Genomic DNA, 13,012 nt, shown 5'->3' on the forward strand with positions numbered 1-13,012 from the left:
TTCCAGCACAGCTGCTGGACAGTGTGTCAAAAGTTGCATAAACTCAATAAACATAAGTAGCAATAGACAAGGTCAGAACTTGAGTAAAACCAGGAATTTTCTCACCTTTTTCAGATATCTTTCCTATATCGTACTTCTTGTGTGACTCACATGTATAGTTGTAATAGTTTTGCTGGGTGTGGACATTTCCCTGTTATAGTATCCATCTTGTGTTAATGGAAAATTTCTCTTTCCAGTGTGCTTGACTCGTGTGTCTCACATTACCTTACTCTTCTGGGAGATCTGGAAGTGCTATTCATACATAGCATCCTGTGATTCACCCAGAAGTTTCTGTGCTGAACATGGAAATAATTTTTTCCCTTTTTCCCTCCCCACTTTTAACCAGGTAGACAAGAAAATTGTCCGCACTGAAATTGGAGTTCTCCTTCGCCTTTCGCATCCCAACATTGTAAGTTTAGCCAAGTTACTCCGCTCCACATTTCTTTCCTTCTTTTTTTAACACTCCTTCTGTTTATGAAAGACTGTTGTGGTTGTACAGGAAAAGCTGTACATGAAGACCTGTACAGACCTGGATTAAAACTCCGGGTTCTCTTAGTGGGCATGCTAGCAGCTTTTTTTATGAACATCTGTTAAGTTATACTTCCATTTTAAGATAAAACAATCATGTTCTTACAGAGCTGAGTGAGAAACTATGTGAAAGAAGTTCTGCAAATGAAAGTAGGAGTTGGTGTTTTTAGTCCTGAGAGACTTAAAGACCAAAAGGTCTCACTTTTTGGTTTCTCTGAGAGATTGGCAGATGGCATCTTAAACTCCTGTATTTCACAGAAGTTACTGAGGTATGAGAATAACCAAAAGAGTGAAAAAAAAGGAAAAATCTAGCAAAAAAAAACTGGGAGAGAATGAGGTAACTCTCCCAGCTGTGTTCTCTGTGCTACTGTTGACCTTCAGAAGTGCTCTGCAAGAAGACAAATAAGCAAAAGAAATACTTTCTGTATTCTTTTACCAGATAAAACTGAAGGAGATATTTGAGACCCCTACAGAAATCAGTCTTGTTCTGGAACTCGTCACTGGTGGAGAACTCTTTGACAGGTAAGTTATCTGTACATACCTCTCCCAGTACCTTCCTTCCCCAAGGATGTTAGAGTTCAAATTTCTTCTCTGTATGTAAACCCTGTATTAGTAATTACTGGAATTATTTTACCAGCATATGAGTGATTCACATGAATAAATACCTGCAGCAAATATCCTGAGTGCCTTTGGAAATGTAATTACCATGAGACTTTTGGGGGGGTGAAAAATGAAAATGAAATTAAAATGGAGGAATTAGCCAGTAAATGTTGAAGAAAGGTGCTCAGCAGGCAGACAGCATCAAGTGTGTTAGAGCAGACAAAAGATGGGAAAAACTGGCAAAATCTCCTTGACAGATCATCATAAAACAGATTAGGTGGCAATCAGCCTGCTAGGAGGATAGTGTTATGTCAGATAAAAAATTTGTAAGCAGACTAACAGGAAAGAAATTCTCTTTGGTATTTACTGTGTTTATCAAACATCTGCTTTTGCTACAAAAGTTCTTCAAGACAGCTGTTGAGTTCTGAAGGTTTTGCTCATGAGGCTGCTCATGCTTCTGAAGTGCATATGCATAAAGTGAGATGATTCTGTAATAGTGTTGGGATGTTATTTTATTGGTAGGGATTTGGGTTTTTTAGACCAAGAGATGATAAGGAAAGCATTTATACTGGCTTGAGTAAATGAATTAACTGACCGGTGTTAGTGATTTCAAGCTCACCTAAGGACAGGTTATTTGATATTCCTAGTTCTATAATTAAAATTTAGCATCATAGAGGAATATTACAAAAATACACATATTCAATCTGAAAGTATCTTCCACTTGAAAAAACAAAAGCATACTTTTTTTTTTTATACCATGATCATACCTTCAACCTAGACAAGAGCTATTCCTGAACAACAACAACAAAAGCAACTGCTCCTGTGACATCCTAAGTTCGACAGAAGAAGGGTGATTACTCTCTCAATACTGAGGCAAAGGAATGAGGAAAGACATGCTGCAAGTTAAAGTACTAGTGAGGCCCCAGTCCTGAGCTGGAGACAACCCTGGGCACAGTGCCTCACCTTTCACGAAGCCCTTTATATTTCCACATGGGTTTCAGATCAGATCATTCTCAGGAGGGCTGGATACTCTATAGGAATCTTTCGTGAGATCTTGCAAAGGCAAAACACAAAAAACCCAGTGAAGCAGTTGGTTCCTGAGCAGCAACCATCTGTGTGGTAGGAGAACTGAAGAGAAAAGATTACATGAGATCCAGGATGGGGAACCACATTATTTGATTAAACCAGGATTTAATATACTGACAGTTTCAACATTCTGTAAGCTATACTCAGTGGTGACTATGGGATTTGATCTGTCAGATTGATCTTTTCAAAAAGATTGGATGCTTGATCCAATAGTTTGGACAGCTAGGACCAGTTGCATTCTGACTAGAAGGAAAGTCACTCAGTGGAATTGCAGAGCCCCCTTGTGATGCTGTAGATAAGCACCAATATTGTGGAGATCTGAACTCTGCACCCTCCTTTGCCCCATGTACAACAGAACTGGAAACTTTGTCAATACAGACCTCTGTGATTTGGAAAAAGACCCAACAAGTAATGAAACAAGAAACCATATTAAATTATTTTCAGCTCTTAAGCCGGGAGTATTACTTCACTCTTCAACCTTAAACTAAAAATAATTAAACAGAAATATGCAGCCAAGATGTTTTGCACTAGTGACTCCAATTAAACACTAGCTGTTTCCCCTTTCTAAGCAGGGCTAAAGGATTAAAACTTGCATTGTTCTGTACAATGGCTGCCATCTGAGCTTTTGGGAGGATAAATTTAGCTTTCTGCCTTAGGGCAGATTCCCCTCTCATGCATAATCTTTTCAGTCCTTACATCTTTTTATCGTGCAACCAGGAAATGTCCTGACTGACAGAGAGACCTTGTGCACACCTTTTCCTGTGCTTGTATGATTCCCATCACAGGAGAAAGATAATGAATGACCTGGAATACCTCCTCCTGAGCAGAGGAGCTGTGTCAGCTGTCAGGGACAGCTGTGACCAGGTTTGAGATCCACCCCATGGCTGTCCCCAGGGTGAGACCCTGTGTGGACAAGCAGGACCCCAATGTGGCCTGGCACCACCTCCAGGGTGTGCCAGGAATACCTTATTTGTCTTATTTTTAAACCACCGCCCATACACAGACAGCAAAGCAGCTTTTATACTCTGGAGGAGTTTCTCTTATCCCTCTTTCTAATCAGCTATGAGCAAATGACACAGCTGGGCCTGTTACACAAGCAGCGCTGCTCTCCTGGCTGCAAACACCTTCATTGCTGTTACTGCTAAATCTCGTAATATGCTGCTACTTTTTATATCAACTGTTTTATTGCTCCGGTTTTCTCCCATCCCAGATGTCCATTCTTCTTCTGAATACTATTTGAGCTGCAGAAGAGTAAGTTCTTCCATGCAAACATCCCTCTTATCACGAAGATGATTTTATAAACACCCAAGATCCAATTAGTCTTCTAGAATCCTGTTAGCATTGTTGATGTGCTGCTGGTTTCATGCCATTCTAACTAAAAGTTCTGGATAATGAAATTATTCTTTTCCTTCACCATATTTAACAGTACTGTCAAATCATCCACATTATTGCTAAAATGAACTGTCATTATGACAATTTTTCAGTTGTGTTACCTAAAGGAAGATAAATTCAAGTGAATGTATCAGTTTGACACCTGAGTTAATACAGTTCAAATCAGATTGATTAGGGCTGTATTTTTAAAAAGAAAACTGTTTCTCAGACTTCATACATCACATTGTGGGTCATATCCTACATACCACCCCAAATACAAACTCAAAACTGGAGACGTTGGTGTAAATTACAATATTTATTGATAATGTATATGATGATTTTTGCCAACCCAGCAAGTGAGGAGGGACAAAGAACTTGTGTCAGAGAATGACGAAGAGAATGGCAGACTACTGGAGGAATTTACCAGGATAGAGAGAAAAATGCAGCAGGTCTAAATTAACTGGTATTAAAGTTCTTTACAGGTGCTGCATCTCCAGCCTAGTGCTAGGACATACTTCTCACATTTGCCCCTCCTCTTTCATTCCTGCATGTCTAAAACAGACAGGCATGGTTGAAGTGCATTTAAACCAGCAGTGTTTTGACAGAGCCCCAAGGGACAATCTTCTGATAAGGCTCGGAGTGTTCCAGTAATGGTAAGCCCAAAAGCACAATCTGATATCTTGTCTTTTATGGGCTACCTTTTGTTCAAGTTGGGGGTTTTTTTTGCAATCAAATTTTATTCGTATCTATTGTCTTCCAGCTGAATCACCAGTATATATCTGTTTCTCAAATATGAATGTCAGCAAAAAAAATCAACTCTACTTTAACTTCTTTTTAGTCAGAATACCTGCAGATTGCTAAGAATAGTTTTTGGTTTTTCCACTTCAGATAAAAATGTCAATACATTCATAATTGTTTTTACTTTGGCATCTTGACCATAGGCTTTTCTGTTTCTTCTTTCATGTTATTATTAAGTGCACCAGACAGTGTCTAAAAATAGCACTTGCAGCTGACAGTCTCTTGACTCACTTCCATTTCAAAGTTCACATAATTTCCTGTGAACTCTAGGTTCAAACTCATATTCTCTTCTTTTATATAGTATGCATTAACAAAAATATTGTTAATATTTAATTAATATTAATTAAATATTATTGTTCTAAATAACTTGCCTTTTTAAGACGTGTAAGAATGATTGCTTCTTATGGACAAAATATAGCAAAGCTTTCCCAGGCATTAGGAGCACCTTCTTGTTTGCGCCTTTGGAAATTAAAATTGCTAAGGGATGTCAAAAATATTCAAGGAATTAATCAGTCACTAAAGTGGGAGTCTTTTATGAGCTAGTGTCAGAATAGCACTTTCTGTTTGCTTCAGTGCCCTGGCCTCATTATGTTATGGCAGTCTGTCTGTCTTCTGAACAGGGGTTGGAGGAGTCCTTTGGACTCCCTGCTTCGTGGGACCATGTTACAGATCCCTCACTCAGGACTGGCAAAAATAGAAAGAGGTTGTGACTTGACTACACCAACTATGCCTGTTCTCTGAAGCTGGAGTCAAGAAACAGAACTCTGATAAATGTGCTCTTTGATATCTTAGTAGTTTATTTAGCTTCTCTTGAATTTATCTTCAGTAATGATACGACCGAGTAATTTCAGAATAAAGACATGTGCATTAATGCTCATTTGTAGTCCTTCCTTCCAATGTAATTTGGTATTTTGTTTTTCATACAGAGTTGCAGTAATGCCTTTACACCTGTTTTTTTTTGGTGGTCAGTGCCCAATTTTATGTCACTCTGGAAACTGGGAAAGCCCTTTGTAAGTTGTACATATCAGTGCCTGTGAAGCTCTTTAGTTTATTAGATATTTTTAATATGAAGGTTCTTGAGATTATAGCTCCTCTGACAGATGTATTCTTAGTTTTCTAACACAGCCTTAGCATTGTAATATAGATATACATAGTCTGTATGGCAGACAAACTAGGTGAATTAAATTAACCTGCTAAATTAGTTAGAAAGTTGATTGAGGCTTAGCTGAATCCCTTGATTATTAATAAATTTTAATTTCTTATTTGATTGAAATTCAGAGATGTTTTGACAGCCTTTGAAGTATATATACCCACAGACTATATAACTGTACATATATATGTTCATACAGAAAGTCCCTGACTGACCCAAGTGTAATGATGTGCCTTCTGTGCATTGATTCAACACCTCTCCTGAAATTATAAAGTCACTTAGGACATGTGTGGCTTTGCACATTTTGGATTTAATTGCTTTTTTTGTTGGGGACATTATGACAAGAGTGTGAAGCAAAGTCAGAATGTTTTAGGAAGAAGTGCAGTTTTCCTAAATATTCAGAGCACTGAAATGCTTTTCCTAGATGATAATTAAGGGGATTTTTTAATGAAAGCCTGAAAAGCAAATATGTTTTAGGTAATGTACTTCTCAGTTCAGTGTTAATCTTTAGTCGCAGTTGTAAGGAATGGATCACAGACCTGTAAACTATAAAAGAGGTGCCAAGGCCACAAAAGAAGGTCTTGAAGAGGTGAACCTAAAATAATCCTGAACTGAATCATGATAATGTGAATGCTCCTGGGAATTGTGACATAGAGGAATATAAGCACAGTCTGAGTTATGCAAACTGTGCTCAGTTCCAACATTTGATGGTCTGTTGTTCACTTGTGCTGGGAAGTGGGTGATGTGCCAGAGCGAGCTCCAGAGCAACATGTTTAAAATGTCATGGTAGCTACAGCTGCACTGGTTTGGCATGGAGGGCTGGAGTGGGCAGGTGGGTCACCTGAACTTGGGTAGGATCTTTCTACCACCCTTGGGCATCCATGGTTTTGGTTTTTGTTTATTAAATACCTCTGTAGTCTTATGTGTAAGCTATTCCAGTGACTCTCCAGACTGATAATTACATTCAGTGTCAATACTAGAAAAAACTTTCTTCTGTAAATTCAGCCAGTATTTGTTTGCCTTACCCCCAGTAGGTAGAGAGAACATAATTACTTTATTCCTTAAAGCACACTTTATAGAAAGCTCTCATGCAGCAGAGCATTGTGAAAGACTATTTTCTTTGCCCCTGCAGTCTTTTGTCCCTCATAATGTTTTCTCTGTTTCAGTTGCTGTCTGTTGAAAGTCCTCCACATGCCCACATCTTTCCCATATCCTGGGGCCCTTAGCTGGTCAGAGAAACCCGATTAAAACCTCAGTAGCTGTTGCTAGGTAGCTTCATTGGTGCCTTCAGTGCTGCTCTTTTCCCCTCCCCAGGCCACTGCCTGTTTTGCAAGCTTTCAGGGATTCCCCTGAGTTGTGACATGCTCCAGTAACTCCCTTTGCTGCATTGCCTCACACGGCCCCTTGCACGGGAGCTTTTGAGGGAAGCTTGCAGCCAGTTCATGAGCGCTGCGGCTTCACAACTTCTAGAAGCAAAGACTGTTGTTTTTTAAAATATCTTCCGAGATCAAGCTCCTGAAAGGTGAACTTGTCTAATTCTGTGGGTGCTGAGTTGGAAGTAGAAGGTTGAAGAGGGGGAAACAAGTCCTAGTATGAGCTATGAGAAATATGTAATCTTTCTCTAAATTCGCTTGCATGCCTCATCTATCAGAGAGTGAGTCTTGCTTAGTAACAATGGAAGGAAAACAGTTTTCCTGAATGACTGCAGTGCTGAATTTCGTTTATAAACACAGTATTGAAGAAAAACTTCTAGTTTGTTTCTCAGGGAATCAGATCCAATCAGTATTTCCCATTATCTTTTTTCAGATGACAGACAGGCAGTTTGAGTCATTAGAGACAGTAACAGCTAGCCTGCTCTGGAATATGAACATGGTTGTAGAATAAGGGAGATTCTGCAGAGCTAATTTTAAAAATATTTATTATTCCTCACTTTTGTAGTATGGAAAATGCATCCATATTTATGTGGGAAACCTTTTTTTTTAACTAAACAAATGCAACTAGGAATTGCAATCACCTCAATACAGACAAGAACTAATAGATCTGTGAATCATTCATTGAGAAACTGTCCCTTGTGGAAACCATTTTGCTATTGAAGAGAGTGATGTCATTTTCTTTTCCTGTTTCTGCTAGTTTTTAGTCTCACTTTATCTTGTAGAAATCTTCTAATTTCATTTTAATTGAGTGCAAGAATTTGCATAAGAATTGAGTGGTTGCAGAAAAAATCTCCATGACAACCAAAGCATTTTAGATAAATTAACATTTATTGTATAGAACCAAGCAATTTTTAAAATGGTTAGGACATATTGGCATTGGAATAGAACTTGTATGTATCACAGGCAGCATCCTGCCTGAGACTGTAGATGAAGTAGCATGACACAGCTAAGATGTGGTGCAAGGGTTTTGGGTAAAAGCCAGCTTAGAGGCAGAATGAAAATTATCCTAGAAAGAGTGATGGCTTTTTTTAATGTCACAGTAGTTATAAAAGATGGTCTGCAGGGCAAATACAGACAGCACTCAAAGAAAACAAAACAATGTTGGGAACTGATAAAGTATAATAATTTTTACTGTCTTAGATAGCCAAGTTTAGCAGGACTTTTGCAAGCCACATGATGTGTTTCTAAATTCAGCTAATATTCAAATGCTACCAACTCCACATTGTGAAGAAATAGTATTTATAGCAGCAACATTAAATAATTGCTAAGAGGTGTGTACTGCCAGTGTCTAGCCCCGTCTAGCATCCTCTGGCATTGGATGAATCCTCTCCTTGCTCAAAGCAGGTTCCTGGGTGGTTTTGATTTTCTTTTTCTACCAGTGCAGCCGTGCAAGCTCTGTTTCTCTTGCTGGACTTGGAAATAGCTTGCCCCCTGTGTTGTTACTCTTTGAAAAATCAAACCCCAAACCTAGTCCTGTCCTTCTCTGATGAAATGTTTGTTCCTTTAGGAGACACTGATTATTTTCACTTGCCTGACGTGCTAATCGTTAATGCCCAGAAACATGTCCTAGCCAAATGTAAAATTGTATACCAATATAATTTTAATACTCCTCTGAAAATTGATTCTTAAATGATGCATTGGGATTCCCTGTCTCTTTCCTCCTTGATTTTCAGTTCTCATGTGTTTAGCTTAGCCGGACTGCGCATTTCCTTTTTTTCCCCTACCAGTAAAAATATTTCTGCAGAGCAGGTATGGCCACTACCTCCCTCTCTTTACTGGAATGGCCCACTGCTTTCCATGGCTTCACACAGATACAGTGAATTAAAGCCCAGCAGCAGGAAGAATGCCCCAAAAGGAGTAAAATGCTTTTCATGGTCTTCCCATATCACACTGGATGCTGCAGGGACGGGATGAATGCTGGTAGGAGTTCATGTATCTGCAGATGTAGACCCTCATGAAGACATGCAACATGGAAATATTATTTAAAAATCGGCAAGAGCTGCAGTTCCATGGTACTGAGGCTACACTGAAAACCATCTGCAAAACTTAAGAATTTATATTGCAAGAAAACTTCCAGTGCTCATAAGGAAAGGAAATGCTGGAAAGGCCAGTTGAATCTGGCAAGGATTACTGCCAATGATGAAACACTTGAACACATACATGTGTTTGATGATGGAGGCTGCCAAATATCAGCTGTATTCCTCCCCAGACACACATTATGCCATTTCCACGTGCTTGCTGGGCAGTGTGATGCTGGGGTGGTTTTCTCACTGCTAAATCTGTTATACCCCCATTACCTGGCAAGGCTCTTCCACCCCTGGGCAGCAGCAGCGGCTGAAAGAGCAAGATAACACAGATTTCCATGGGGTGCCCGAGCCCTGCAGGCAGGCAGGGATGTGTCTCAGCACCATGGGACTCAGGCTGTTCCCAAAGGACATCTCCTTCTCTGCTGGCACTGGGAGTAGGAGCTCTGGGAATTATTTTCCTGCTCCTCTATTTAGGAGGAGGCAGATTTGTCTCAAATATGATGACATGTGTTTGGAAAGACAAGATTGAGTCAGGTGGTATTTTGGGAGAGCTCTGGCTTGCTGTCCATCTAGTAGCCATTCTGCTAAATGTGTGTCTTGACATATAAAAGTGTCAACAATGGATCAGCATATTCAAATAAATGTGTGTGCAGAACCATGAAAAAGGGATGCTACACAAACAGGCATTGCATTTTTGCTCGGTCTAGAATGTCTCTATTTTGAAGTTGCGTCTTAAATTTCCTGGATGCCTGCAGCACCAAATTAAGTGTTTTTCGAAGCATATTCTCTGTTTTCCAGCAGTTTCCTGCTGTCTTCCTCACAGTTGTTTTCTCCAGCACCCTCTTGGCCTACCTGGCTCATTGATACATATCAAAGAAAATATTTAATTAGTTCCTTCTTGCTGCTGTTCCTATCTTTCTGTCCTCTAAGCAAAGGCCTAATCTTCCTTCACCCATGATTTTGTCAAAGATCATCCTGTAAACTAGGTATAAATAGTTGGGGTTTGCTTCAGTAATAGTGAAATAAGATATTTCTGCAGGTTTCCTTCCCCTTATAGAAAAAAGGCAATGAGTAATTGTTAATCTGCAGGCTGAATTTGAAAAATCCTTTTAAAGAAGACTCATTGGTCTCAGGTAGGAGTCTTGCTGGCACACCTACCATTTGTCTTATGTAAACTGTCATGGGGAGGATGCAAAAAATAAATATGCAGATGATCCCCCAGCTTTACTAGATAACCTAAACTACAGGATAATCTTCTTTCACTATTGCTCTTACTGCCTAATAGCCAGGTTTTAGTTCTAAAGCAGAGTACCCTTGGAAATAAATTTTCATCTTTAAAAAGGGATATGTATTTTTTCATTTATTGCTGTCACAGAATATTGGGGCTTTCGTTTGCTAGATTATTATTAATTAAGAGTAAGGTTTCTATCCTCAATAAATCTGAATTCTAGACTTCTGGAAAACTGGAAAGGTAACTCTGTATGACATGACCTGTAATTGGCCAGTGCATATTATTCACCTGTAACATTGGCATATGGGTCCAGTGCATTGCAGAATATTTCTACAGTTGTTTCTTATTGCTTTCCAGAAATATGGGCCCACACTTCATTACATTTTTTATTTTAAAGTGTAAATTACAAGGCTTCATCTACAAGGTCTTTGTGTTTTCTCTGCTGTGCGTTTAATATAAATAATGACAGCAGCACGCTGTCCTTACCAGCATATATTGTCTAAGTCAGCATGGACTCGTCTTGAGGTCAAGAGGGCAGCCTTGAGTGTCTCTTTGATTTTTTCCTTGTTTCCAGTGGTCAGGTAATTAACATTGGCTGGGCATTTACAGGAAGCTCCTGTTTTCTTTGATTTTGATGAGTGGAGGAAAATACAAAGACATAGACTGCCTTTAAGGTTTTTTGTTTTGTTTTGTTTTGTTTTCATTCCCCTGGTTTACTCATTTCAAAAAGATAGAAAAAAGTCTGAGCTACCACACTGTAAATAGAGAATTTTTTTGGATTAAGGGAGAAATGTAAATTGAATTGTAACTGCCTTACTTCATAATCCCCTGATTTTATTCTGAGATATATTGGAAAAACAGAGTATTCTAAATACTGTTTAAGCCTTAGAACCTGCCTCATGCATTTCTGAAGTCAGGTGCACAAGGTTACCCTGCACTTGGGGGACTCAGTGTGTGGGGCAGGGTGGATGCTACAGACCAGCACATCTGGCTGACACTACTTCATTTGAATCAAAAAGGAGGAGGAAGAAAAGCCAGTGTATTTGGGGCAATGAATGCAAGAGCATTAATGGGGCTCAGGTATCACAATGTAATCTAACACAAGAGGATAATTCAGCCTGAAATGGCTGAGGAGTAATCTAGGCTACAAGCACAATGTAGAATTTTATGGAGTAATTTTTAGGTTTTTGTAACCTCTTTCCTATACTTCAGGGTAAAAGCCTAATATAATGTCTCAGTGAGTAAGATTTGCTTTGTTTTTCCCTTATGGTGATAAGTTCCAGTAAAACTCTCCCTAATGGTGTAAACAGATGACCAAAATAGGAGAAGGGCTGAAGGCATAAAAAAAGCAAAGGTGTTAAAGCAGTGCTTATGGCAGGACAGCTAAAGGGTTGCCAAAAAACCCAAAGAACCCAAACCAAACAAGCTTCTAGAAATAATCCCAAGCAATTATGCAGCAAAGAAATAATGATGAAATAGATGAGCTGTTTGAGGGGGATTACTTGCTGTTGTTGCTGCCGCACGAATAGACTCAGTTCTCTGTGAACACAATGAGTGTAAAGGTCAAGAGATGGCAGCTGATGGGGAATATCCCTGGCTTCCCACAGTGTGTTGCCTCTGTGTCTGGTGGAGTGCTGTCTTTGCATTGTTTCTTATTTCTAATCACTTAATGTTCTAATGAGTATAAAGTAATGCTTTTGCGTGTAGTTACTCACACCTTTCCTGTCAGTTTTGTGAAGCTGTGAGGAGCTGCATTGATGGTAACTCAGCATTAATCTGTTATTTCAGTGAAAGGAAGTGATAAAAAGTGCAGAGCAGGAGTAGTGGGGAGAAAGAAGGATAGCCTTCCTGCCACCAGCTAAGCCTTTTTATGGATCTTGGGGCAGAAGGTCTTTCCAGTGACCCCAGACATTAAAGGTTCCTTGCTGTTCTCCTTCGTGGGGATTTTAGGATATTGTTTTATAAAACTGCCTGTCTGCTTGCAGAACATCATTTTATAGAATGTCTTGTAGGTGCCACAGGCTCTGTTCCAAGACAACATCTGTCTATGTTTTCTTGGGCTTTGAAAAATTAATATACTAAAAATATCAAGACTTCAGATCAAAAATCTGACCTTTAAGGTAACTCTCTGAGGGACAATTATTGTAGTTCACAGCTACTATGTTCAGTTAAAAACATTAGTAAAAACACTGTTGAGTGTCTTAAATAGAGTATTAGGATATCTTAATGATAGATCCTTCTTTTATTAATTGCTTGTACATCATTATGCAAACCTGTGTCTACTGCTGACTCTGTAAGGAAAAGTAGCTTTTCAGAAAGAAAAAAGTAGCTTTAGTTGTAAAAATCCTGGGTTTCCTTGCATATAGCATCCCCAGTTTTCTACTGAGGGAAAAGAGACAGTTGTTTAGCCCATCACATTTGAGGAATAATTTGAAACTAGTAAAGTTTTACACTAACCTTTACCCTTGAATAATTCTGTGTGTGCATTGCATTTGTTTTATAACTTACTATATATCTGTCTGTTTAACTAACTAACTAACTAACTAACTGGGGAACAGGGGCTTAAGTTAAATATAAAAGTGAAAAAACAGTTCCTAAATGTTGAATAGTTTTGTCTTTCAGTAATTCAGATTCCCTGCATGTCAGAAAGTTTAAAAAATTCTAACTAAATGTGTATGTATATTATGAGAATCTTATCCAGTTGATATCTTACCTCCTGCATTTCATTTAATTGTAAATCAAGGGTAAC

The 13,012-nt window shown here is 38.9% G+C and overlaps 1 protein-coding gene across 1 annotated transcript in view; it reads left to right on the forward strand.

The window, feature by feature from the left end:
* The window catches only part of CAMK4 (calcium/calmodulin dependent protein kinase IV), an 88,521-nt gene that overhangs the window by 30,115 nt on the left and 45,394 nt on the right, over positions 1-13,012 (forward strand). Inside the window, exons 3-4 of the mRNA XM_005429526.2 lie at positions 386-448; positions 1,007-1,089. Coding sequence (XP_005429583.2) covers positions 386-448; positions 1,007-1,089 — 146 coding nt within the window. The remainder of the gene's footprint in view (positions 1-385; positions 449-1,006; positions 1,090-13,012) is intronic.

This window comes from Geospiza fortis, unplaced genomic scaffold (assembly GCF_000277835.1).
Source record: "Geospiza fortis unplaced genomic scaffold, GeoFor_1.0 scaffold433, whole genome shotgun sequence".
In the NCBI taxonomy this organism is placed as follows: Eukaryota; Metazoa; Chordata; class Aves; order Passeriformes; family Thraupidae; genus Geospiza; species Geospiza fortis.